Source organism: Pectinophora gossypiella, chromosome 24 (genome assembly GCF_024362695.1).
Source record: "Pectinophora gossypiella chromosome 24, ilPecGoss1.1, whole genome shotgun sequence".
Taxonomy (NCBI): domain Eukaryota; kingdom Metazoa; phylum Arthropoda; class Insecta; order Lepidoptera; family Gelechiidae; genus Pectinophora; species Pectinophora gossypiella.
Window position 1 is genome coordinate 1197870 of NC_065427.1, and position 27837 is coordinate 1225706.

Consider the following 27837-nt stretch of genomic DNA (forward strand, 5'->3'; position numbering starts at 1 on the left):
CTTTCCAGACATATATGAACATTATTTACAATACGGGAAAAAACTGATAATAGGCTCCCCCCTACTACATGGGACTTAAACATAGCTGTCTATAAGTGGGTGAACTATACACCTCTTCGAGGATACAGGCGTGATGCTATAATGTGTAATTTTCTTCATAAATAAACCCCAGTAATACAAACAAATGCTAATTTACATGTTTATCAATTTTTAAAAGTATCAGAGTTTGAATTCAGAACAGAGTATTTTATTGTCGTTTGGCTAATTTCTGAATTCAAATTCTAATGCACGATAAATGTAATAATAAATTGATAAACGTGTAAATTAGCATGTAAATATTTGAATTCAAAGTATTTTATTGGTCGTTTGGCTTAGTTCTGAATTCAAATTCTGATACACGATAAACCTTATAATAAATTGATGAACGTGTAAATTAGCATGGTGTTGGATGAATTTCATTCGAAATGATGACTGAAACGGGATGATTGCCGAAGGACATTAAGTACTTAAATAGAAGCACTGCACGATTATCAAGTGTAAAATGTAGATTATATCTAGTATAATTATTCACACAAAGTGTAAACGTAACTTACGTTTAGTGACATATTTACGCATAAAATTATTAGCAATTCGACTTACGATTTGTTACTCTTTTCTACCATTTGAATCGTCATTCCGTCATAAACTTACTGGCACATTGTACTATCAGTAGTTTCTTATATAACTCGTAGCTAGGTATAAGAAAGGAGCGCCTACCAAGTACCAAGGTCACATGTACGTCATCGAGACTTAAGTACAATCTATCTGTGAATGAATTTTAATGACTTAAAAATTAAGTAGGCATGTTCGTTAGATTAAATGAAAATTACTAACGCAAACACTACACAATTTGTTTCATAATATGGAATATCAGAAAAAAATTAGATAAGAAAATTTGGAATAAAATAAATAAATATAATAAAATTATTATTTTACAGTTTGTATTAAAAGCGTAATAAATAAATACTTAATAAAAGTTAATTCAACCACAAATTATAAAATAGAAATGTTCCAAATTCAAATTTGAATTTGAAATTTTTGATGTGAAATATAGTTACAGCTTACCGCTAGTCAGGAATAAGTTAAACAAGAGACGTAACATAATATAAACAGCCTAATATGTCCTTACAAACAAAGGACAGTCAATGTTACCATCGGGAATCGAACCAGGACCTCCAGATCGTGAGCCTGTCGCTCTAACCACTATACCATAGAGGCTGTCATAAAGAGAGACGTATGAATAGGTGAAAAAATATATAAGTAAAAAAGTAAGTAAAGTAGTATAGTGTAGTATATCTAAGTATTTGATAATCTCAATTCATACTTCAGTAGGCCGGAGTATCCTGGAGAGGACAGCAGTAACTACGTCAGTACTATTCAGAGGCGGAGGACAGGAGTCCTAACATAACATAAACAGCCTATATATGTCCCACTGCTGGGCACAGGCCTCCTCTCAATCTACTAAAGGGGGCATGGAGCATACTCCACCACGCTGCTCCACTGCGGGTTGGTGGAGGTGTCTTTTACGGCTAATAGCCGGGACTTACGGCTTAACGTGCCCTCCGAAGCACGGAATCACCTTTATTTTTCGGACAATCAGGTTATTCAAGACTGAAAACTCCTTACCAAACAAAGGACAGTCTCACAAAGTGATTTCGATAATGTCCCCATCGGGAATCAAACCCAGACCTCTCTAGATCGTGAGCCTAACGCTCTAACCACTAGACCACGGAGGTTGTTGGCTTTGAAATAGACTACTCTGGGCGCCATACCACTCGCGTCAGGCAGAATACCCACGAACCCACTGCTTTTTCCCCAAAAAGTAGCAAGGAGAATGCTACATACACCGACAAGAGCGTGGCTCTTTAATTAGTGATGATGATTTAATATACGTTTTCATTACAAGAACGGCCTCCGTGGTCCAGTGGTTGAGCGTTGGACTCACGATCCGGAGGTCCTGGGTTCGATTCCCAGTGGGGACATATCACAAAAATTACTTTGTGGTCCCTAGTTTGGTTAGGACATTACAGGCTGATCACCTGATTGTCCGAAAGTAAGACGATCCGTGCTTCGGAAGGCACGTTAAGCCGTTGGTCCCGGTTACTACTTACTGTGTAAGTACGTAGTCGTTATAAATGAGTCATGTCAGGGGCCTTTGGCGGCTCAATAGTAACCCTGACACCAGGGTTGATGAGGTTAGTAATTCGCCTCAAAACCCACACGATAGAAGAAGAAGATTACAAGAACCCTGTCGCATTATCATATTTGACATTTAATGAGACTTACGATTTAATTTGTCAAAAAAGTTAATGTGACATGGTTTCAAAGTATACATATTAATACTCGTGACCGTACACTCTAACATCAAAACTCATAATTTTTGAGCAACCTGTTACGCCGACCCCTAAACACACATTAACTCTACAATATCAACACCCTGCGGAGGAATTACAATTCAACAGTTTTATTCAAATTGCCTTATTAATTATCACAATGGTTCACAGTCACGCAATGCAAGCGCAGAAGGGTGCGCTGGAGTGCACTTTAGTATCGGAATGTAGGGGGTGCAGGTAAACGATAAATGGGGGAGAAATGACCAATTATTGAAAGTTGCTACTATTTGTTTGTATATAGAAATGGGAGTTGCGAGTGAGTATCGTGTGACACTTTAATGCTAGCTTTAATCATAACTAAAAAAAAAAGAGAAGGTGCAGGTCGTGTCGTATCGGGAGGTGAAGGTTTTGGCGGGAAGAAGAGAGGAATGGCGATTACTCCACCGACAAGAGCGCAGCTCTTAAATAAAGAGAGAGAGAGAAATATTGATGACTGAGGGTCAGTGACAGTCACTGGCCATACTATTAAACTGTTTTTGAAGGGGCACATCAGCCAGTTGTATAAACATTACATCAACTACGGCCAAGCTACTCCGGCCAAATAGTTAATGCCATTTGCGGCAAAACTACAATTCTTAAGTCAAAAAAAAAAATAAAAAACAATTCAAGCTACTAAATACGTGACAGGACTTTTGTAAAAGTCGGTTGAAGCGTTACAAGAAGATAACGTGGGAAATGTAAGGAGGGTAGTCACCCCTGCTACTTGACTGGGAGCCGGTTGCCTGTTGTTTTACTTACCGAGTATAAATAGAGAGAGAGAGAGAGAGAGAGAGAGAGAGAAAGAGAGTCATAAGTAATGTATCGTATAAATGACGGACTTTCCAGGCTACGTTTCTCAAATACAATATAAATGGCGTTGTAAAGATTTTCCTTCGTTTAACCTTCCAATTTCATGGATAACAGACATATGCGTCTTTTATCTTTGTTTTTGGGTATAAACGATGATCTTTTTTTATTGCACCAAGGACAATTACATCTTCCACCCACATAAACAGCCTATATACGTCCCAATGCTGGGCACAGGCCTCCCCACAATCAACCGGAGGGGATATGGAGCATACTCCACCACGCTGCTCCACTGCGGGTTGGTGAAGGTGTTTTTACGGCTAATAGCCGGGACCAACAGCTTAACTTGCCCTCCGAAGCACGGAATCATCTTACTTTTTCAGACAATCAGGTGATTCAAGCCTGAAAAGTCCTTACCAAACAAAGGACAGTCTCACAAAGTGATTTCGACCATGTCCCCATCGGGAATCGAACCCGGACCTCCAGATCGTGAGCCTGACGCTCTAACCACTAGACCACAGAGGCTGTTATCTTCCACCCATTCTGATCAAAATAAAGAGAAGTAATATACGTAAGAGGAGCTCGGTGGCGCAGCGGTAAACGCGCTCGGTCTGCGATTGTCGAAGTTAAGCAACTTTCGCAAAGGCCGGTCATAGGATGGGTGACCACAAAAAAAAATCATTTCCAGCTCCTCCGTGCTTCGGAGGGCACGTTAAGCCGTTGGCCCCGGCTGCATTAGCAGTCGTTAATAACCATCAATCCGCACTGGGCCCGCGTGATGGTTTAAGGCCCGATCTCCCTATCCATCCATAGGGAAGGCACGTGCCCCAGCAGTGGGGACGTTAATGGGCTGATGATGATGAATATAAGTAAGCAACATAATTCTATACATAATGTGATTCGAATATCAAGCACCAATTATTTTTATATATGCTTCTATCATTACATTTTATTTTTTAAAATATAGACAGCGCCATTTATATAATTTTTTGGGGAACTTGGAAGGAGAACCTGGGAAGTTCGTCATTGTTCCAATGTGGCCTTTTAGACACGCATGAATATGACACGTGTCATTTCTATTAGGGACGTTTGTAAAAAAAAAAATAACGACCGGTTGCCATACAACCATAAAGTTGAAGATGAAAAAAAAAATTAAAACCTAGATCTTGAAACGAATGAAAAATGGCTAACTTAATACCCCCCCCCCCTGTGTATAGAGGGGAGGTGTGTCCCCAGCAGTGGGACGTAATAGGCTGTTTATGTTATGGCTGCCATTTTTGTTCTATTTGTTAGTCTCTATAAATGTAATATTAAACTTAAAAGCGACAAAGTATCGAGAACACACGGTAGCACGTGACAGTAGGAAGAGGGTAAGCTTCCAATTACCGCCGTGTTTTCCAACCGGCGCTTACGCAGGGTACAGCAAATCTACCGTAAAATTGCCATTGTTTACAAAATAACTCATTTTTAACATTTCGACCGATCAGCGTCATGCCTCAGCGATAATTGAAGGTATTGCGAAACCATATTTTTTTATTTAGGAAAAATTCTAGACAAAAAGTACCTAGGTCTAGTTAGAAGTTTTTAGATTTACAAGGTTAATCAGGTAATTAGTGTTGTTTTTTATATTTTTAACAAGGATTGTTTGTAAAAAAGAACGATAAACTTCATTAATCTTAGAAAATAAATATCTATCTAATAATAATAATAATATTTTATTCAGAAAAAAACATTACTTATAACTATTTTCAAACATTCTACTGACAAAGTTTATTTATTAATTTATAATAAAAAATAAATTAAATAAAATAAAAGGTGAAATAAAAATTGGACTGTTACATAAGCCAATTATAGGTGAACACAACATTTACAGTCTAAGACAAATTAAATATACAAATACAATTTAATTTAAGGACATAAATATTTATAAATTTTATTTTATTTATAAATTTTATTCTTTATACTGCCCAAGAGAATAGAAAAATAAGTCTAGATCTGACATTGTGGCACTTAGATCATTATGAGTCACACAAATGCCACTCAACGCTGAATGAAACTTTTCAGAATTTACTTTAGAATCTACACTAATACTGTAATGCAAAAGTAACTTAGTCTATCTCCTTTTCACGCTTAAATCGCTGAATTGATTCAGATTTTTTTATGGAGTTAGTTTGAAACCTAGGGAAGAACGGCTCACTTGTCGTTTCTGTAACAGACCACAATCACCTACAAAAACATATTTTTTATAATTATAACAACTATTCTTCTATCACGTGGGTTGTGAGGTGAATTACCAACCTCATCAACACTGATACAATCAGGTGATCAGCCTGTAATATCCTAACCAAACTTGGGATTACAAAGTGATTTTTGTGATAATATGTCCCCACCGGGATTCGAACCCGGGACCAACACCGGGTTGTGATTATGACAACTAATGGTTCATAATTTCACCACTGTTTACAAATAACTCGCTAGTTCAGTGACGGATCTTTTGCTCTTTGATTATACATACAGTCATGAGCAATATAATGCACCCACTTTAGGACTCTGTCGCACTAACATATTTGACATTTAGTGAGACTTACAGTTCAATTTGTCAAAAAAGTTAATGTGACATGGTACCAAAGTGTATACATATTAATGCTCGTGACTGTACATTGTACATACATATTTCACTGTTTCATTATACTAAATCACACTGAATATGCAAGCAAGCACTGAATATGAAAAGCTAACGTACTACAAAAGTTCGTTTTATTCAAATAATTTAAAAATGTAAATAAAATTCTAATTCTCTAAAGTTACAATAGGATCACCAAAAATGTTTTTTCACGAACACGTTTAAACATGTTTCACAAAAAGCAATGAAAAGGAAACGTTTCTGCTAATCTAAATTTGAAATCTTGTATTTTCAACAGGCTTATCTGAACCTTGAAACCTCTGCTTATGTCATATAGATGGCATGAACAGGTTCGAACTAGTTTTGGAAAACATGTTATCGGCAGTTCTCTACCTACGGGTTGAATAGGGTAACCATCATTTATCGTAAGTTTTGGAAATGATAATTTAATCCACCTTATACTTTATTTCACGCTTGTGCATTCAATGTCTGGGGCCGATTACCGAAGATACGTGCTTTAGAGGGGACATGAAATAGTATCAGAATTAAGTTCACGTTTGACTAACTACCATCAACTGACGAAGTGACGATGTAGCTTGATATTTTCTAATTACGCCGCTATACGAGAATCCTAGAGTGAATAAGCCCGTTTCTTTTTTAATAAAAAAATATTAATGAGGAATACATTTAGATGTTTTAGTCACCCTAGTCATAATTAAATATGCCTTTGTCTAACATTTCGGTTTAACGAAACAATTAGCCTCAGTTCAATGTCGCCATTTTTTGTCCACGTGAGAATTATTCCGCGCTATTTTGTCTGACGCCATATTGGATTTCGATCATAAATTTTGACTTCCTTTGTGACGCATACAGAGGCATTTTTTTATCTTAACACGTTCATTAGTATCTCGGTCTGTAGATGTGACGTTTAATCAGGTCTCAGGCTATACTATCGGCGATTAAGCAGCTTTTATCTTTGGTTTTGGGTATAAATGATAACCCTTGTTATTACACCCAGGCACAACACAACTTCCACCCACTATTTATTCTGATTAAAATAAAGTGAAGCAATAATTATATGTGATCCAAATATCAAGCAACAATTATTTTTATGTATGCATCAGTCCTTACATTATATTTTTGAATAATTATGTACCCCGATAAGTGAAAAATAGGTAATTATCATGTTAAATCTGAACAGCGCCTTATCTATTTTTTTATAAGGAATATAATCTGGAAAGTTCCTCATCATAAACGACAAACTGAAGTAACAGAAATGACAATATTATTATCAGTTTTATTACTTTATTTTGTTACTTATTTTGTAAGTAAATTATTATAGAAGTTGTTATATTGAGTTTCACACTCGTTAAGGCTCGTTCTCACGGACCTTTGATCGTTAGAGGGAAAAAAAACAACGTGAAAATAATTTGACGGTGATACTGCTGGTTGAAGTTTTTTAGTGTAAGGTGACATTTGTATCTTGGTATCATTCTAGCACTTAATAGATATATAGATAGATAGATAGAATACTTTATTGAGCACAATGGACACAAAATACAGAGATAAGGACAACATATACAGAAAAGCACAACAGCCGGCATTATTGCTCATACAGCATTTTCTTCCAGGCAACCTTTGTGTACAGGAAAATTTTGTACTAATATAATTATAGCGGGTTAGTGCATTCTAATAAAATAAAATATAATAATGTTTTTAAACATTACATAAACTCGCGCCTGCAGTTCTTAATGTTTAGTTATTATTTGTCTGAGGTTTGCTAAAAGAAATCTCAATTGATAAGGTCTAGTAGTAAATTATAATATTTTGTTTACTATAAAGTCTATATTCTTATATAGGCTCACGACTATATTCCAATCGGGGTAGTCAGGGGTACATTTATTGCAAGACGAGCTAAGTACCCACACCTCACAGAGTATCATTATTTTATTATTACATCAAGGTGATAATCCTTAATATGTGTTTAACAAAATTGCTCTACAACCCGTTATTATCAAAATTAAACGTTTCGCCTCTTCCTTTCTGAAGCGAACAGCGAAGGTGTGGAACTGTCTGCTGTCGTCTGTTTTTCCAACTCGTTATAATCTGGGAGTCTTCAAGGCTAAAGTGAATAGGCATTTGCTAGGTAAGCGTGATCCACCATAGACAACACTCACGTACCATCAGGTGAGATTAGAGACAAACGCTAGCCTATATTATTTAAAACAAATATATATTTTCACTAGAAAACCTTTAATCATAATCAGACAATGACATCTTGGCAACCACGATTAAAATAAAACACATAAACAACCAAAATATAATTACAAAGAAGTAATATGTCACTAAATATACAAATTATGTACTTTTATATACGAGATATACATCTACGGATACATGTGAATACTCCGTGAGAACTAGGCATACAAGGTATGGCGGTGCCGCGATAGATATGAAGATAATATACAGATGATTCATTAGGGAGCGATAAAACATATAAATTGGACTAGGATTAGAAGAGTTTATTACATTATGTATATATAAAAAGGAAAGGGACGGTTGATTGACAGCTCTTAATTTTAAGAATAATGAGCACTCCAGGCGAGTAAGGTATCCCGCTGGTATGCAAACCGTTTGACGTGTGCTGTCAACTTAATTCTGTCGGATTATCAATGCAAAATTTGTATAGGGTTGTTTTAGATTTGAGCTTAAAATTGAAGTGTGTTCCATGAATTTTATGCTTGTCGATTACCCGTCCCTTTTTTTTTCGGCGGATAAGAAAATGACAGATATAACTTAAAATAAAATTAGATGGTATTTACAGAAATTAGCACCAATATCAGGGTACAAGAAAGAAAAATTTGTTCAGTCTAAAAATTTTACATTGGCCTATTGGCCAATATTTAATTCAACGTAAGTTGACAGCTCACGTCAAACATTTTGCATATCAGCGAGATACCTTTTTGATTCGCCCGGGTTATTCATTCATTTACTCATTCTCCTAAAATTAAGAGCTGTCAATCATCCGTCCCTTTCCTTTTCGGCGAATAAAAAAATGACAGGTAAAATTAGGAGGTGTCTACAGGAATCAGGGCCATTATATGCCTAAAGGTTAGGTAATAAAGCTCCTTTTACATAACTTTTGCACGTTTTTACCACTACAAACGAAGCATATCTCTGGTTATATATCAACGAAGTATCTCAAGATATATCTCCGCAGCGACTGTCGTGTGCGGCAGTGGTCATTGTATTGTGAATACTTCCCACAGCCTTGCAGACGCGTCGGGGTAACCTTTTTGTACCAAGATGTACAGGGAATTATGCTATACTGTCCAACGAATATGTGACGTCAGAGTGTGGACAAAAAAAAATAGGTAGTAGTGTCACAGAGAAAACCTCGTAAGAGTCTTTTTAAAAAATCACAATTCGATGCGACTTTCTTCGAACAAAAACAAAATTTCTTTTAATTGATATAAATCCTAATGTTTTTATATAATTTTAATGTTTTTTTTTTAATAGACTAACGGAAAAAAAGACAGGTATTATAATCTAAGAATAAATTGCACGTAATTAATATATACGATCCAAACATGAATTTGGAAAAAAATCGAAAAATCATGGACTGGGATTCGATTCTGCGATCTCACAGTAAGAGTCAAGCGTTCTTCTAACTGGAATAAGACGGTGGTTGAGAATGGCGGTAGGGCTGGCGTTCAAAACTTCCATCCGAGTCATGCTTATGTCGTTGAATTTAATAAAGAAAGTTCTTTTAAAATTACTTACATGATTTGTAGCAAAATGTAACTAGATTATTATTTTTGACTCTGATATTGTATAGTATAGAATACGGTATATGCAGCGAAAACATTTGAATATAGAACAAAAGGCGTCCTGAGTTGCACTGAGATACATTCTACCGGGAGTCTGAACATCGAACTAAGAAGAGTTGTTGACGAGGCAAGTTTCAGGAGTCGTGGTAGCCCAGTTGGTAGAACGCTTACCTTTTACTTTGAGGTCGCAGGTTCGAATCCAGCACAGGCCTAAACCAATGATTATCGAATTCATGTTTGGATCATAAATGATTATCACGTGCTCAGCGGTGAAGAAAAACAACCTGTATTGGGCTGGTTTTCCCTTCGCAGTTTGGAAGGTCAAACAGGTAGTCGCTTCTGTGACGTGTCAAATCTTCAGGTTAGGTAAGCGGACCCTGTGAAAAACGGCATAATGTTAGGGATGATTCTGAACGTTTTGTAAAACCAATTAAGGGTCGTATTCTCACGTACTTTCTACCTCTCCTTGTCCTCTGTAATTTGTCAACATACGAATCATCGTAAGGAAAATTTGACTCCCGATGTGTTTGTACGGTCTCGAACCGCACAGAATTTACCTACGTCATGCACAACCTACTTTCAGGCTGCGTGACTATTTCACTTACTTAGTAATAATCTTTAGTGTAATAACTAATCTCAACGTAATCGATACTCTACCTTAATTCTATCTTGTAAACTAAATAACTGAATAATTATCGTCTTATATTGCACTCGCATCTTTCATTAACTTACCTTATCAACTATATTAAGAGAAGTGGGTGTTCAGTCTTAAACTAAGAACGGGTTCCTACAGTGTTATTTGTATGCTCATCCGAATAGGGATTAGTTTAGTTTTAAGAATTTCATAAATAAGGATAAGGTTTAGGGGTAAGATCGGCACCCGATACGATTTGTCGCGGGGCGGAGAGTTACGACAAAAACTTTATTAAAAAAAATAAAGAACTTCTAATTAATAAATGTAACTACAGCACTAGTGAATACCTTAATGATACTGATGTTACTATTCAAATAGTAACATAAAAGAGATTTAAACTTCTATTTTGTTGTGCCCGAAAGAGTCCATGATATGAAACACATAAATATGTAACTTACAAACTTTTTTTTAATGTTTATGTGTTATTCTATTCTATGCCTAAGTAACAAATACCTCCTCCATACCTTCTTGGCTCCTCACAACCAGTAAAGGAACAATGCCGAGCCGGGGCACGAACCCGCGTCGCTGGATTTTGTTTAAATAATAGATACACATTTTATTTGCAAAACGGAAGCCGGCTTTTGATTTATATTTGCGTGTGCAGAGGTTAAGATGTTATCTGTAGCGCTGTTTGCAGGATTTTAAACGTTGGAATGGACTGTATCAAGTCACGCTGGTCATCCCTAATGTGGTGGGCAGAAAATCTGTAAAGTGACGTGTTTCATACATTGCCCGGACCATCCAACTGACGAAACCCATCAAGTCATTCTTTGAATTGTTATGACTTCTAGGACAACATGTATTGTATTTCTTTGAAGTGCAAAATCATATAAGACATTGTGACTTATCATGTTCTGTATTCTTCCAGATTCCACACCAAAATGCTGAAGCTACGACAGAAAATCAGGAAGAAACTCCGGTGAAGAAACATCATCGTTCGGTGACGTAACGATGTGACAGTCAAGTGAATAAAACTAGACATTTCAACACTTTGCCAAGTTCCATAACTATCCAAAAATACTCCTTCCAATTCTCCTATAGCTAGTAAAAGTTAAAAAATAAGTGCCAATAAAAGTGCAAATAACATTCAATACAAAAACCGTCCATAGAGCTAGAAAAGAACAAAAGTGACAGTTAAAAAGTTCAACGAACTCTAAAAAGCAACGATTGATTTTAGTGCCACGATAAATACTGCCAGTGATAAAGATTTAAAATTGGAACCAAAAAAATATTTGAGTTAAAATTGAAAAAAGAACTTAAAAAGTAGAGTGGAAAAAAGTGATGTGCTAAGTTTTCGCGATGGATCTGCACGCACCTCCGCTTGTAGTTCACGGTTACGAACCCCACGCCCCTCTGTTGGAAGTCGAGGGCTTGGACCCTCACAGCCCTCAGCAGAAGGTATTGATTCACGCGCCCACATTGCAGAGCCAAGAGTTGATCAGCAACGACCATCGGAATGGAGGTGGGTATATAGTTTTTGCTTAAATCCAGAAAACATTTCACTTATTTTTTCAATTTCTCTTAGAATTACTTGCAATACCGTTTATTAAAAGACTGACCAAACGTATTTTTCTAAACTCGACTTATTTTAATTACTACTTATTTAACACAAACAAACACACAAACAGCACCAACGGCATCCTGAAAATGATTGCTGCTAGACCGGACTGCTTAATCCAACGGCACTGGGTCGAAGTAGCTATGGGTATAGTAAATAAGAAAAAAAATAAGTAAATAATTAGATTTTAAATTAACAATACTAACATAGTTTATTAAGCACAATTGTTATTAACCTACTAATAATCTATGGACTGTTATACATATTTGTGTTGGTCTGAAATAAACGTTATATTATTATTATTATTATTATTTATAATTTTATATAAAAAAAAACAAATTGTAAAAATAATGAATAATCATCAATTTCGATATCTAAGGTCTTACAAGAACAGAATAGAATATTTGTTTTAATTCCGGAATATAGAATTTCCGGTTCATTTTATTTGACTTTATTGTTATTCATAAGTAATAATAATAAATTGTGCCATCTCTAGATTATTTCTTTCTATTAACTGTATCCATAATAATTGTTGTGAATAATTGTAACGAGAGCAGATGGTCTAACCTGACGCAGAGTACGACTTTTCAGATGAGCAGTATCACGCACACAGCAGCAACCAGAGCGGAGATGGTGAGTACACAAGTCACTATTTATTTTAAAAAATATAAAAAAGAAAATAATATGATAAAATAGATAGTCACTCTGCTTCTCTGGTAGTCTGGTAGTCGGGAAGCGCCGCCGGCGTGGTCGATGACTTCCCTCCATCAGCGCTTATTGCTATCGACAAACTAGGGTCGATTAATTCTTTCAAATATTTTTCCTCTCAGACGACGCCCTGAGCCGAGGTTTGCGCCCAACTGGGCACCCTCAGGCCTGTTGTCTTAAATGTTGTACCGGGTGAGAGCCTTCAGCACTCCCCGTAGTTAATGCCATCTGCGCAAATCAACACTAAGTCACGTTAAAAAAAAGGTACATCGGCTTGTTTTTCAAACGGGAAACACCGGTACGAACTCCGGTACCAGACTTGCACCAATCAGTTATTATATTAATTTATCTTAGTGCATTTTCATGAACACACAGGCTCGTCCATTATAGACGGCGGTAGGGCTCACCAAAGTAATTTTTCTTAAATACGGAAGAAGCTACAATGAAAGAGGATTTTTCTTTTAAAGCTTTCGTTTGTAAGTAATTTGTGATATTTTTTTAGACTTGCACCACTGAGTTATTAATTTATCTTAAGTGTAGTTTACTAACACAGTTGGCTTGACCATTAGTATAGACGGCAATAGGGCTCACCGTCCACCACGTTGGTCTGACAGAAAGCTCGGTGACGTATGGGTACTTAGTTCAACTTGCGATAAGTGTACCTGTGACTACCTTAATTGAGTTGTAGCCGTCAGCTTTTGTTATAAAAAGAAAAACATATATGTTTTGTAAGTATTTTACAAATTAGGATCCTTTTACTCTTCTGCTGGACGGAACTAAAGTAAAGAAAAAAAAAATATACGGTCGAATTGAGAACCTCCTCCTTTTTTGAAGTCGGTAAAAACAAAATCTTAGGACTCTTGCTAAAGTTTCAAGTTATACTACATAAGAGCGTGAATTCATTAAAAGACAAGCTAGGACCTATATTTGAAGCGCTATAACTTACATTAATTTTTCAATTTTACGAGTATATTTTATTCCCGGTAGTTGGTATGGGCCATTCATAGTACTATGGTAGCGTAGACAATTGTGAGAAATGCATTTCTACATTTCATTCAATTTCTACACTTTTGATTAACAGTTAAATATTTTTAAACTTATTTAAATATAAATTGGAAATAGGTAATTCCACAGGGTAATTCATCATTAATTACTTAGATGGACTGATTACTGAATCAGATGTAACGAATTGTTTGAACAATAAAGTCAAAAATCTAAAATCAATCTATCTATCCTGTTTGTATGTGTAAGTATGCAGATATAGTACATACATAAATACTGCAACTTACATTCGTCATCCCAACCGGGTTAAGTAAACCACAAATTGTACAATTAAACAGTCGAAGAGAACTTAACAATTGCGTCTTGATTTAGAAATTCAACCTCATATCACTCTCTTCTTCTATCGTGTGGGTTATGAGGTGAATTACCAACCTCATCAACCCAAATCAGGGTTATTATTGAGGCGCCAAAGACCCCTAAAACGGCATAGAATAAGGAATAATATAACGGTTTAACGTGCCATCCGAATCAGGGATCATCTTACTTTTCACTTAAACGCTATTTATAAACTTCCGAACAGTTTAAACTCACCTTAATGTGACTTTCGGCTACCACGCTTACTCCTAACTTACGATCTCACCGACAGGCCCAAATTGTTTTAAAAAACAAAAAAGAAATGGTCGTTTTTGAATGACATGGTCACCAGTGAACATACTACAAAGACGCGTTATCTATAGCTATGCATTTTTATATGTCGGTTGTCGTGTGGTGTTTTTGCTAGCGGAGTCATAAGCGGAGCGTATTGGGAGAGGCAATAATTGTTATCCAAGGATGAGAAGGTTAGCTGACTTCCTTGTCTTTACACAATCATCATCACTAAGAGCCACAAATAATAAAGAAACTTTAAACAGTCATCATCACTAATTTAAGAGCCACGCTCTTGTCGGTATAGCATTCTCCTAACTCTCCATGCTACTTTTTTAGGAAAAAATAGGGCAGTGGTTTACCTCTTGCCTTCCGCCCCGTAGTACTCAGCCTGAAGCAAGTGGGATGGCGCCCAGAGTAGTTTATTTCAAAGCCGTCCTAGGACTCCTGTCTTCCGCCTCTGAATAGTACTGACAGTTACTGCTGCTCTAAAAACAGCAAAGAAGCTGCTGCTTTAAACAATAAAGAAGGTTAAATTGATTGAATTAATTATAGTGTAGTGTGACCTGAAGATTTGACAGGTCCGCTTTTTTACAGAAGTGCCTTACCTTCCAATCCGCGCGCCGCGAAGGGAAATCCAGCCCAATACAGGTTAGCTCACATACCACCGAAACTCATTTCTCGGGTATGTGGGTTTCCTTACGATGTTTTCGTTCACCGCTGATGACGTGATAATCATTTATGATCCAAACATTAATTCAAAAATGATTTAGGCCTGTGCGGGTTTCGAACCTGCAACCATAAAGTGAGAGTCAAGCGTTCTTCCATCTGTGCTACCACTACTGTAGCAGTCCACAAACTCTGCACATACTGGCCTTTCGTTCTGACCGTCATCATTTAAAATTACGAAATTCTCATTCCATTCCGCATTTCCTTTCATTTTACTCTCCTTCGACTCACTGCATCCCCGACCTTCATTAAAACAACACAAGTGTATTAAACTGTTTAGGGCCGTGCCCTCTAATTCTTCATTCTTTTGTGAAGTGTGTATATTGTGAACTACATATATATATTCCTATCCTGTTTGTGAAGTGTTTTTAATAAGCTGTATATATTCCTGCTTGCTGCTTGCTTCTCATCTTGCTTGCATCATCGTTATCACCAATCACTCCCCTACTCTGCTGGCACGTCGGGATACCATATCCTCACCACCCAGCGTGCCGCACTACTATTACCTTCTTACCAGCTAAACCGCTTAAACTAGCACCCTACCCACCATCTTTATAACGAAACTGATCACTTCGTCGGCCGACCAACTAATTTCACACCGATTTGGGCAAGTGTACTCCGATAAAAAACGCCTCCATTCACTGTCTGCTAGCCTCCAGTGAAATTGTTTTGAATGAACTACCGAATGCCATATGCTATCGAGTTATATAACTGCTGTTTATGTTAGTACGTTGTATACATTCTATTCGGTAGAGAATAATGTGAGTGAGTAGGAAAGTTCACTGGTTGATAACTTAGTTGTTTGAGTGCAGGTGCTTTCAACCTTTGAGGTACTTAAATACAATTTTGCATTAAAAAAAAGTTCTCTGAGTGCATTTTCGTTGACAAAGAGTACCTTACTATAATTAAAACACATAATAACGGGTTCTTACCGCGTTTAAAATAGGGATATGAGACTCCCGATATTTCGACACTGTTGCAAGTGCCATGATCACGGGATGACTGATGAGATTGGAGTAGAGTACCGTACTGTTACGTTACGAGTTAATTTACCAGTAAATAAATCTTTGTTGAGTTAAACAACAAAAAGTAGGTATATTTACATAAGTAAATCAACAATAATAAGCCGCGTCAAAAAAATAAACGAAAATCTTTACTGTATGAAATAACATTTTACAAAATTCTGATTTTCGAAATAATAATTTGTTAAAAAGTAAACCACATACTCGTAAATGCCTAGGTACCCAAAGCTATAAACAATGCAAGAATTATGACTAATTGTAACTCATACAATATGATCATCATTAGCCATCGTTACCTAACCTGAAAATTTGACAGGTCCGGTTTTTAACAGAAGCCCAATTACAGGTCCTAAGCTAACCTAATGTGACCTATCACATACCTCTGAAAACACATTTGGTGAGACGTGGATTTTTCACGTCTTCCTTCACCGTGTGCACATGACAGGTAATATTAAATTTAAGATCCAAACATGAATTCCAAACAACTTTAAAAATTATTGGTTTAGGTCGTTGTTAGATTTGAACTTGCGACCTCACACTGAGAGTGAAGATTCTTCCAACTAAGCTATTGCGGGTCCCTTTCGTTATCCAACCAACAAATTGGAATATATATCGAGCTAAAAGAAACTATGTGTATGTCTAAAATATGTATTTATAAATTGATTTGTACTATTTGGGTTAACACACGATTGCACAAATTAATTGTTAAACCCTGAGTCCCAAACTAAGCTTAAGCCTGTATCTTGGTAATCAGTGTTTTACAGCAGGTAATTATGAGGCAGGAAGTGTAATTGACCAATAAAACACTAATAAGTACAAACCAACAGCCTCCGTGGTCTAGTGGTAAGAGCGTTATGCACACGATCTGGAGGTCCGGGTTCGATTCCCGATGGGGACATTGTCGAAATCACTTTGTGAGACTGTCCTTTGTTTGGTAAGGACTTTTCAGGCTTGAATCACCTGATTGTCCGAAAAAGTAAGTTGATTCCGTGCTTCGGAGGGCACGTTAAGCCGTTGGTCCCGGCTATTAGCCGTAAAAACACCTCCACCAACCCGCAGTGGAGCAGCGTGGTGGAGTATGCTCCATACCCTCTCCGGTTGATTGAGAGGAGGCCTGTGCCCAGCAGTGGGTGTGTAGGCTATTTATGTTATAAGTACAAACCAGAAGAAAGATACAGTACAAATACAAAAACGTCATCAAAAATGAAAATAAAATATAAAGAGTTTTCATGTACCTTTGTGCTCACTGGGACGGGCTAACCTATAAAACCTATAGGTTCTATGACGATCTTGTGACGTAGCGAGTAGGCGCCGCTACTTCAAAAGCGCACCCCTGATGCCGGGCAGCAGCGGTATCAGTACTGGTTGGAGGCCGAGGAACTGGATTCTGGTAGGGTTCTAGCTAGAACATTACCGATTGAGAAATTGGTCGGTGTACTGCGGAACGGAAGGCGATTGGGACAACCACCGTTCTACACGCCCTATCTATGGAGTATTGAAGGCGATTACTCCACCAACAAGAGCGCAGCTCTTAAATAAAGAGAGAGATGTGTGCCTTTGTGTACGTCGTTTGTGCTATTTTAAAAATCGATTGATATAAAGCTTCAGGTGTGAGTATAAACAGCTTACAGTTCCCTTGGCGAAGATCCCTGGATGTAATCGACACTGTAACCGCAGCTTCCCTGGGAACCAAGCCTCATTGTACAGGCGACGTGATCTTTGTTTCATTCACGATCACAGGATTGTGGTCGGTTTCATCGAAATAAAATGTATGCCAGGTTTTTTTTTTAATGATGGATCATTTTTGATATAACATAACATAAATAGCATAAACAGCCTCATTGCTCTAGTTACTAGAGCTCTAAGCTCTAAGCTCTCTAAAGCTCTAAGTTCTAAACTCAGTTTAGAACGTCAAGCTCACGATCTGGAGGTCCGGGTTCGATTCTTGATGTTGACATTGTCGAAATCACTTTGTGAGACTGTCCTTTATTTGGTCTTCTTCTATCGTGGGGGTCGTGAGGTGGAATACCAACCTCATCAACCCTGGTATCGGTTACTACTGAGCCTTTATTTGGTAAGGATTTTACAGAAATACGATTCTGTGCTTCGGAGGGCACGTTAAGCTGCTTGTCCCGGTTATTAGCCCTAAAAACACCTCCACCAGACGAGCAGCTTGGTGAAGTATGCTCCGTACCCCCTCCGGTTGATTGAGGGGAGGCCTCGTCTCAATCAGCCAGAGGAGGTGTGAACCACACTCCATCACGCTGCTCCAACAGCAGTGCGAATTGGTGGAGGTGCTTGGGTTAATAGCTCGGGACTAACGGCTTTATGTGCTTTCCGATGATTCTATCAAACAAAACACAGACAGACAGTGATTAGTACAATCAGTAGATTTTTAAAATAACAGTTGAATCCTTTAACGATTTTTATTCGCTCTCAGGTCAGCACAGAAACAAATATTTAACTTTTCTAAATATATCTCTCAGAATTTGCCACGAAGGGGTATAAAGCCGATCTCTCGACCACGTATGTCCCGACCTTAATCGAGACGCGACACGTTTCGTTTTTTGCTCGGGTTTCGCTTTCGTTGCGCGTGACCGCCGTGGCCCGGACGCACGCGCACCTCTATAGTGTACTTCCATCGAATCATCGGTTATCGTGTTAAGCGACAGTGAGATTGTAATTTTGAATACGTTGTAGAGATTGCTATAAGTTTCTCAGCATTGCTGTTGTTACTTATCTAAATTCTTAAGGACTTGATTACCAGATATAATATGTACATATTCGTACAAAGAGCAAAAGTGCAGTCACGTGGCCGACGATTTCCCACATTCAGCGCTTATCGCTATCGGGTCGATAATTTTCAAATATTCTTCCTCTCAGACGACGCCCTGAGCCAAGGTTAGCCCCCAACTGGGCACCCTCAGGCCTGTTGTCTTAAATTTTGTACCGGGTGAGAGCCCTCAGCGCTCCCCATTTGTCCGGCCAAGTAGTTAATGCCATCTGCGGCAAATTTACAATATCACGTCAAAAAAATATAAAAAAATAACAGTGACTGTGCCCAGCGAATTATTTGTAAACAGTGGTGAAATTACGAACCATTACTTGTCTTAATTATAAAATGTATGTTTTGTAGGTGTTTTTGGTCTATTACAGAAACGACATGTAACCAGGTCATAAGCGCAACCAGTTAATTTATTTGCAAGAAACTGATCGGACTTTTGCACCTTATCATACATTAATCCACCCTCGGTGGTCCAGTGTTTGAGCGTTGGGCTCACGATCCGGAGGTCCTAGGTTCGATTCCTAGTATGGACATGTCTATTAAAAATCGCTTTGTGAGACTGTCGCTGGGTTGGGCACGATGTTGCAGGCTTGAATCACCTGATTGTCCGAAAAAAAAGTATGATGATTCCGTGCTTCTGAGGGCACATGAAGATGTTATTCGCGGCTATTAACAGTAGAAAACATCTCCGCCAACTCTCACTGGACCAGCGTGGTGGAGTATGCCCTATATGCTTTCCGGTTGAATGAAGGGAGGCCTGTGCCCAGCAGTGGGACGTGTTTAAGCTGTTTATGCGTCTATAGAAGTTATTTGGTTACCAGTTTTTATTAAAGCTACTGTCGTACATTTCTCAAACTAATAATTCAAAATTCATACACGACCACCCTTCAATCTACACTCGATAAACGAGTCATCCATAAAAAAAGTATAAACGATCAAAATACCGACTTCCGTGAATGGTCCGGGTTTGGTTCCCGGCGCGGAACTAATGGCGTGACTCAGGACAGGTTTGTCTGTGAGAATTGGAATTAACTTTTACTGGTTTTATTATGAACTATGAGAAATTATTTTGTAGATAATTATAATGTTAACACGTAGAAGCTTATTTGTCTAAATCCATATATTATAAACAAAAAAAAATTAATACTCTAAAGTACGCTACTCAGAGTAAAGAACGAAGCAATAGAAAATAATGCAAAATAACAGAAGATATAATAGTTGATTTGCTAATTATATTATATATTATATTATATATTAAAGGTGCCAGTAAAACAAAATTATTTTGCATCGTACGCGCTGTCATTAATTTTAGTTTTACATGGAATTAAAATCACTATCACACACCAGAGAAGGTCGATTTTTATTTTGTTAATATGAAAAAATTTGGTGCCAAGCAGTGACATTAGAGGATATTAGGCACCGAATTATAATGACGTCATCAGAATTCTTCGAAGTAACTACGAAAATCGACCTTAGCAGTTTTGTACTTATACAATAGAATAGAATAGAAAAGTAGTTTATTATAAAAGGGCGCCACACACAAAAAAAAGACAACAACATCATATCAAATTTCCACTAAACCATAACAAAAAAAAGCAAGACGGATGAATGTCGAAATGATCGTAAGGTGGTGGTGGATGTCCTGAGATAAAAGGGCCTCACTCAGCACAAGTCGCGGCGTGAACCACGACGCTGATATTATGTGGACCCTGTTGGGTGACGCACGAACATCGTCATCCATAAACATGTGTTAATGGTGTATATAAATTATAATATATAATACCATACCATACTTAATTACTTAGTTATTATAATTCCATCTAAAACTGAAAACTCTAACAGCATGTACGTTGTGGAAGAATTTTGGTCGTCTCTTGTTCTCTTTTTGTTGCTCCCGTGGTAAATATAATAGCGTGAACGTAATAATTAAACATTACGTTAATACAATACAAATAGGTATACTATATTGCACCAAAATAAAAGGAAATGTTTACAAAAGACTCATAACTAAGTATGTCATTGTGTAAGACAAAGCTATTATTTATAGCTATTAAGTTGTCTATAATATAAAGTCTGACGTCATAATATATAAAATACATCAACGAGATATATTTTTTACATATAATAATATTTCTTAATATTACAATTGATAAGAGGTATTAAGCTCCATTATTGTTGTAAAATCACCACAAAATAATTTTCAAATTATAATTTTATTTGAACGCCAAATCATATTTTGTAGGACTAGTCTACTTTTAACTTCAAAAAAGAACACCAATTTACAATAAAAAATACAAAAAATAAAAGAACCCAAAGGGCTTTACATTTTCTTCTTGCTGAACCCCAAAATCTGTTAAAGAAAGAGACAACAGTACTGTCCTCAGCTCCGCTCGATTAGAACGTTCTTTGTTCAAATTTTGACAGCTGACCGGCCAATTACAGCTAAGTGTTCGCGCATGCCCTCTCGCTTAATTTTATAGCGATGTAACTTCACAAAGTTTGCCTTAGGGATATCGACTGTTGGGCGTTAATTATAAAGTTGTTTTTAGTATGAAAGATAAGACGATTTGTTTTTAAAACAAAACACGTTCTTAAATGCGTTAAGTTATGACAGTTGTTTATCTATGATCTAATCTGAGTATTAAATTGAATGCTATTTACAGGTTTTTATTTGCTTATATAGATCAAGTTTTTGTTAGTTTATCGTCAATTTGAAAAAAAAAACGGTCTATCTCTTACAAATATTTCTTTGAAATATATTATCGCGAAATATTAGTATTAATAAATAAAGTAAATTATGATCTATTCTGAGCCGGCGTGCGAGTATAAAAACTATTAATGAATGTAGAGGAAGCATGATTAGTGTGTTAGGAACAGTGCTATGTCGTTTCCGCAATATTCCCACTTTGGGAACTTTCCCGGCAGTAAAAAGGCAAAACTTAAGTAGAAAGACCTTCATTCAAAATAAATAAATAAATAATTACTTAACCTTTAGGCAGATAAAACCAGAGTACGGTCACGAGTACTAATATGTATACACTTTGGTACCATGTCACATTAACTTTTTTGACAAATTAAACTGTAAGTCTCTCGTAATGTCAAATATGTTAGTGCGACAGAGTCCTAAAGTGGGTACATTATATTGCTCATGACTGTACAAGAAAGAACAATTTGAAAAAGAAAAGCAGCCAGTGTCTTTAGTAGTAAAACAGATTTTACAACGGGAACATAGCCACTTTGGGAATATTCCCAGGGACGGCACATCACTGGTCAGAAAGCAAATGGAATTCCATAGTTTCTGCTCACCCCGGTGGGAAATAGGCGCGAGTTTATGTATGTATATACAGTCATGAGCAATATCATGTACCGACTTTAGAACTCTGTCGTACTATCGTATTTGACATTTAATTAGACTTACGGTTGAATTGGCAAAAAAGTGAATGTGACATGGTACCAAAATGTATACATATTAATGCTCGTGACCGTAGGTATGTAAGTAATACATAAACATATGCTCGTAATCCATTAGCCGAAAAAATAAATGTGGACATATTTAAAGCTTGATAGGAAACTAAAACCAAAGGTACTTGCCTATATCGACTCTCTCTCTCTCCTTTTTATTTACTATTCCCATCAGATCTGATGATGGGATCTGCCTTCTTCGTACTTCTCTTCCACTTCGCTCTAACACACGTGTCGTTCTTGGAGACATTGCACATTCACAGGTCCTTTTTAACCACGTCCGCCCATTTTGATTTTGCTCGTTCTCTTGGTCTAAGCCCTGGTATATTTATATTGGCTGCAACATCACCCACATAATCTGGAGGTCTTCTTTTTACGTGCCCAAACCAACGAAGCTCTCTTGTAGCTTTTCGGTCGCGTACTTAGCAATATCGAATATTCTACAATAATAGTAGGCACTTAGGCAGTAAATACAACCTCTATTTATCATTAGGCCGTCTGTCATCGGAGGTAATGAGTATAATTAACAAAGCTTCGCGTAATGAACCGTGCACGATACATCAAATCTCTGATGCTATAGCAGATCACATCCACGAGAAATCTATGTGTTGTGTGTGTGTGGAGTTTAGAGATTTCAATAGATTTCTTTATTAGAACTTCCTGATTCTTAAGAATCATACGCTCTGCCAGAACTCCCAGTTTGTATGGAATTATAATCGCAGAACAGATCAGATCGATTTTTATCATCATCATCATCAGCCCATTAACGTCCCCACTGCTGGGGTACGGGCCTTCCCTATGGATGGATAGAGAGATCGGGCCTTAAACCATCACGCGGGCCCAGTGCGGATTGATGGTTATTAACGACTGCTAACGCAGCCGGGACCAACGGCTTAACGTGCCTTCCTAATCACGGAGGAGCTCGAGATGAAAACTTTTTTTTTATGGTCACCCATCTTATGACCTTTGCGAAAGTTGCTTTACTTCAACAATCGCAGACCGAGCGCGTTAACCGCTGCGCCACCGAGCTCCTCGATGTTTATACTGTAGAAAATTTGATAAAATTCAGAAGAAGTCACCAGAAGAATTCCGCGTAATGTCACTAGCTTTTTACCCAGTGACTGCGGCGAAGCAAAAAATAAAGTTATGTGTTTGACCGCTATGTATGAATGCAGGTCTTGTAACACATAACTTCCAAACTACCTGTCAGAATTCAATAAATGAGGTGTCACTGGAAGCGTCTTGATTGTCTGATGGTTCTGAGCTTAAATTCAACGTGGCGCCCTCTAGAGAACATAAACTGAAGATGAAAAAAATATAATGGTCGAGCTGCGAGCAGTGTTAGTGCAAAGTGCACTTGAGATAAATAAATAACTCATTGGTGCAAGTCAGTTACCGGGGTTGGAACCATCGCTCCCAATTGAGAAGCGAGCCGGTATACCACAGGACAAGTGACTATTTTTATTATTCCTTAGAAGCACGTTTCATCGGCACATATCTCAAGTTTTCGTAGTCATTCCATCATTTTCGTTTATCTGACAGATCACTAATATTGTGATCAATTTGTCATTGTGTATTGACTGACTGAGTGATTAAGTGCACATCAAACTTGTTATTATAATAGTAAATGAAATAGCGATTGGAAGTCTTGGACGTATTACATATTAGTTAGATTTCTCTCAAATCGAATGTCAAATAGAAACTCTTTTCGCTTTTTAGATGAACGAGGAACTGTCCATGCCTCGTTCATCTAAAACCATCAGCGTCTGAGCTAGGTTTACCTCCCCCCCCTCGAACATAGTTTAGATTTAAATCGTATGGTGTCAGACGTCACACACACAGATGCGCGTGTACGATAATGTCAATGTGTAGTGTCTGTGTAAAACGAGGTTGTTTGTATGAGGTGTCTGGGGCAACGAACAGCATCAAGCGAGCCAATATGTTAGTAACAAAGGTCCCCATAGATACCAATACATTATCTAAAGTTACGCTTGTACTAGCAATTAGTGATGTACTAACACTAAGGTCGACATTATCGGTACTATCTCTGCCGATTATGCTTGCAATTTGGTCGTGTAGAGATAATGTTATCGTGAGGGAGCAGCGCGGGGGATGCGAAGTGACGTCACTACGGTGCGTTCGGAAAGTGTCGAGAGGGATGTCATTTATACATACATAGATAAACTCACGTCTATTTCCCACCGGGTTAAACGCTGATTATGGGATTCCATTTGCTTTGATCCTGACACACTTCTCTTTCTTGCTAGAATCGACATTTATATTTTTTTAAAAACGTTTATTACCTACACTAAAGATAAATAACCATAAATCGCTAACAAAAACTAAAAAACATTAGAATATACAAAAAAAGGAATAGTTCATATAGTTGTTAAGTAATTAGTTTTGAAACAATAGGTTAACGAAGATATATTTATTTAAAATATTACTAAAATATAATGCAAAAGCGTACTAAAGTACCTATGGGAAAAATAAAACCAAAGCTAAATCAGCAACAAATACAGCGCGAAAATATCATCTTATACAGCCAGTCTGGGGCAGACATTACCCACATCATATTGTCAGGAATGATGGATAATTTTACATTCTCATAGAACTTTATTAGTGGCAGATAATGAACCTTAACAAGCAATTTGATTTTATAGTTGTGCTCAGTACTAATTAAAAAGAATTACTTACTTTTAGTAGACAATATATTACTTAAATTCCGATTCTCTACTTGGCCCATGCATTCTCTCATCAACTGGTTTTAGCAAAATAGTTAATGCCATTCGGGGCAAATATACAATAAGTCACTATAAAAATATATTAAATTATAGGAAAATAAACCTGTCGTAAATACTGCAGTTTTAACAAAAGTCAAAAGACAGCCACCAATCTTTTCATATTCCAAAAAAAAAGTCGCAAAATAAATCGGGTTATCTCACCCCCTGTGGGCGGTATTGGAGCGCAGCCGCGCGCGCTACCACGTGCTTAGAGCGTATTTTGGCGGCGCGACGCGCGGTCGAGCGAAACGGGATGACGCGTTCCAATTGCAAAATATTCCGCGTTTGAATCACGAACGGTTATTTAAAGTAATAGTGACGTGAGTGATTGTTTATTATCTATTTGTGTTAAGTGAGTTTTAAAAAGAGAATTTATTTGAAATTCAAAATGCTTGCCGTGAAATTTTTATTTTTTATTTTTTGAGGAGTTTAGGGATGTTGAGAGCGTTTCGCTAAAGTTTGGGATAAATAATGGCAAATGTGAATTACAATTCGTATTTGTGTTTTTACTTTCATATTACTATGATATACATAAAAGATTACTTTATAATCACGGATAATTAATTATCTTTCTACATTTCTAATTATAATATATTTCTAAATATATTATATTTCTAATTTTAAACGATAAATCAAATCAAAAAGAAAAGAATATACAAAAAAATATTCAGATTAATTTAGAGATTCTAATTACTTCCGCTGAATTTTCTGGATATCCGCTAAAATAGCTCTATTAGAAATAGCACAATAATAAGGAACCTAATAAGAAATTCTGCAATATCCCTACTCATTTTATCAAGTACCTACAACACTTCATGCAAAATAAAATCCGATAGTGATTTCCTATAAAGCTACCTTCCTCATGATAATAAGAATATACATGACGTGTAAGTTAATACTGCATGTAATTCTGATACCGACCAGTCTAAATAAGAGACTCGATATCAAGTGACGGCAAGAAACCTGCCGTGTGAATGAATGTTCTATTTCAATAATAGTTCAATAATAAAATTATATACTAACAATAAAATAATAGTATTTTATGCAACAGTTGTATAAGAAGGGTCAAAAAATGCGAGTGGCGTGAGTTGCGATGTGAGCCTTGGCGAACATCGCAATAAGAGACGCCACGAGCATTTTTTGACCTAGTTATACAACGTTGCATACAATACTTTTTCTACGACGACGTAATTTTAAACGAAACACAAAAATTATCCAATTTATTTTCCAACGCGCGGGAAAATGGCGGCAAATGTATACTTTTTTTTATAGTATATCTATGGCACCACACAAAGTAAAGGTGTGCCAGTTTCCAGGTCAAAAAAAAAAACAACAACAATGCTTTTTTGGCGACATTATAGTACAGTTACACTTTGTAAACAATGCTTTTATAGGCCATAGAGCGTACACTTTTTCAAAGAGTTTAATTATGTATGTACTTATATTAGACTTTTTGGTTATTTAAATGCCAGATTAAAGTAAAGGAGTAGAAAAATAAATTAATAAATTATAGCTAACAATTATTATTTTATATTTCAAATTTTATGAATGAAAATTAAAATCTTTGTCAATCAATCAATCAATCAATAATACTTTATTGCACAACAACATATACAAAGGACATAAACATACGAATAAAACATAAGCACAATAGGCTTTGTCTTCGTATAACTTGTAAAATCTGTTCAATTAAAAGATTGTATTTTTGAACGTTTAATTTTTTTTTTTAGATATTCGAGATTTGAGAGATTAGAGTTTCTAAGATTAGTATAAAAATGCCTATAGTAGATAGAAATTAAATATTCCGTAGTTTACTAATTTCAAGAAAAAAATCCCTCAAGAGTTGTTGAAATTTTCAATAGGTAGTTGCATCAAAAGAAAAACAGTTTTTGACACAAAAAACGTCATTTCATGAGAATTAAACAACAGGGCTTCGTGATTATTCACTTCGGACTTTAGAGCAATTTATATGATGTTTTTGTGTTTATTTTTGAGTGCATTACAAATCATGCTAACAAATATTACTGTTATTCAGCTGAAAGGCTAATACATTTCGTAATTAAAAACATCGCAATAACAATCCCACGGAGCCGGACTTCTAAGATGTCAGAAAACTGATCCCCTTGTCACAATCGATCGATTCTGAGCGAACCAACCGTAAAATATACCTCAAAATCGAGACCTGGCCATCTGTACCCAACCGTCCAGCGGTCGATTAAGACGTATCTTAATCACAATCACGGAAATGAACGGACAATCAAACGAGTTTAAACAGTGAACGGTTTGAAAAAAAAAACACAATTAATGATGTGCCAGTGTTATTGATATCGAAATCAATCGATTGTGATGTGCTGTGTTATGCTGTAAAGCTTCAACTTTGGATTTCATGAAAATGTTTGAGGTCTCCGTCGGCGAAATTTTTGCAACTTGATGTAAAGAAACGTTTACGTTAGGTATCTTTATTGCATCGCTAAGTCTCAATCTCAATATTGATTTCATAATACTTATAAAATTATAACTACTTAGGTACATTTTGTAAATTATTAATGCTTTTGAATTTTAATACTTTTATTTTCATAACCCAAATAGCCATTGGATTAAATACGCAGCTTACCAATAGGTAACTCGTCACGCCCTTTAGCTCCATAATGATCACCCATAAAAATTACTCTTTCTTCGTAACCGTCCAAAATGTCCAAAACTAAACGTCATAATTTCAAACTTCCTCATTAAAACCTTACCATTAAAAGGCCCATTCTCGTGAGAAATACGGACACG

At 36.7% G+C, this 27837-nt stretch overlaps 1 protein-coding gene across 1 annotated transcript in view; it reads left to right on the forward strand.

The window, feature by feature from the left end:
- Positions 1–27837, forward strand: part of LOC126377883 (paired box protein Pax-5) — a 114578-nt gene that overhangs the window by 33703 nt on the left and 53038 nt on the right. Inside the window, exons 2-3 of the mRNA XM_050025934.1 lie at positions 11234–11827; positions 12500–12556. Of these exons, the coding sequence (XP_049881891.1) occupies positions 11665–11827; positions 12500–12556 (220 nt within the window). The 5' untranslated portion in view covers positions 11234–11664. The remainder of the gene's footprint in view (positions 1–11233; positions 11828–12499; positions 12557–27837) is intronic.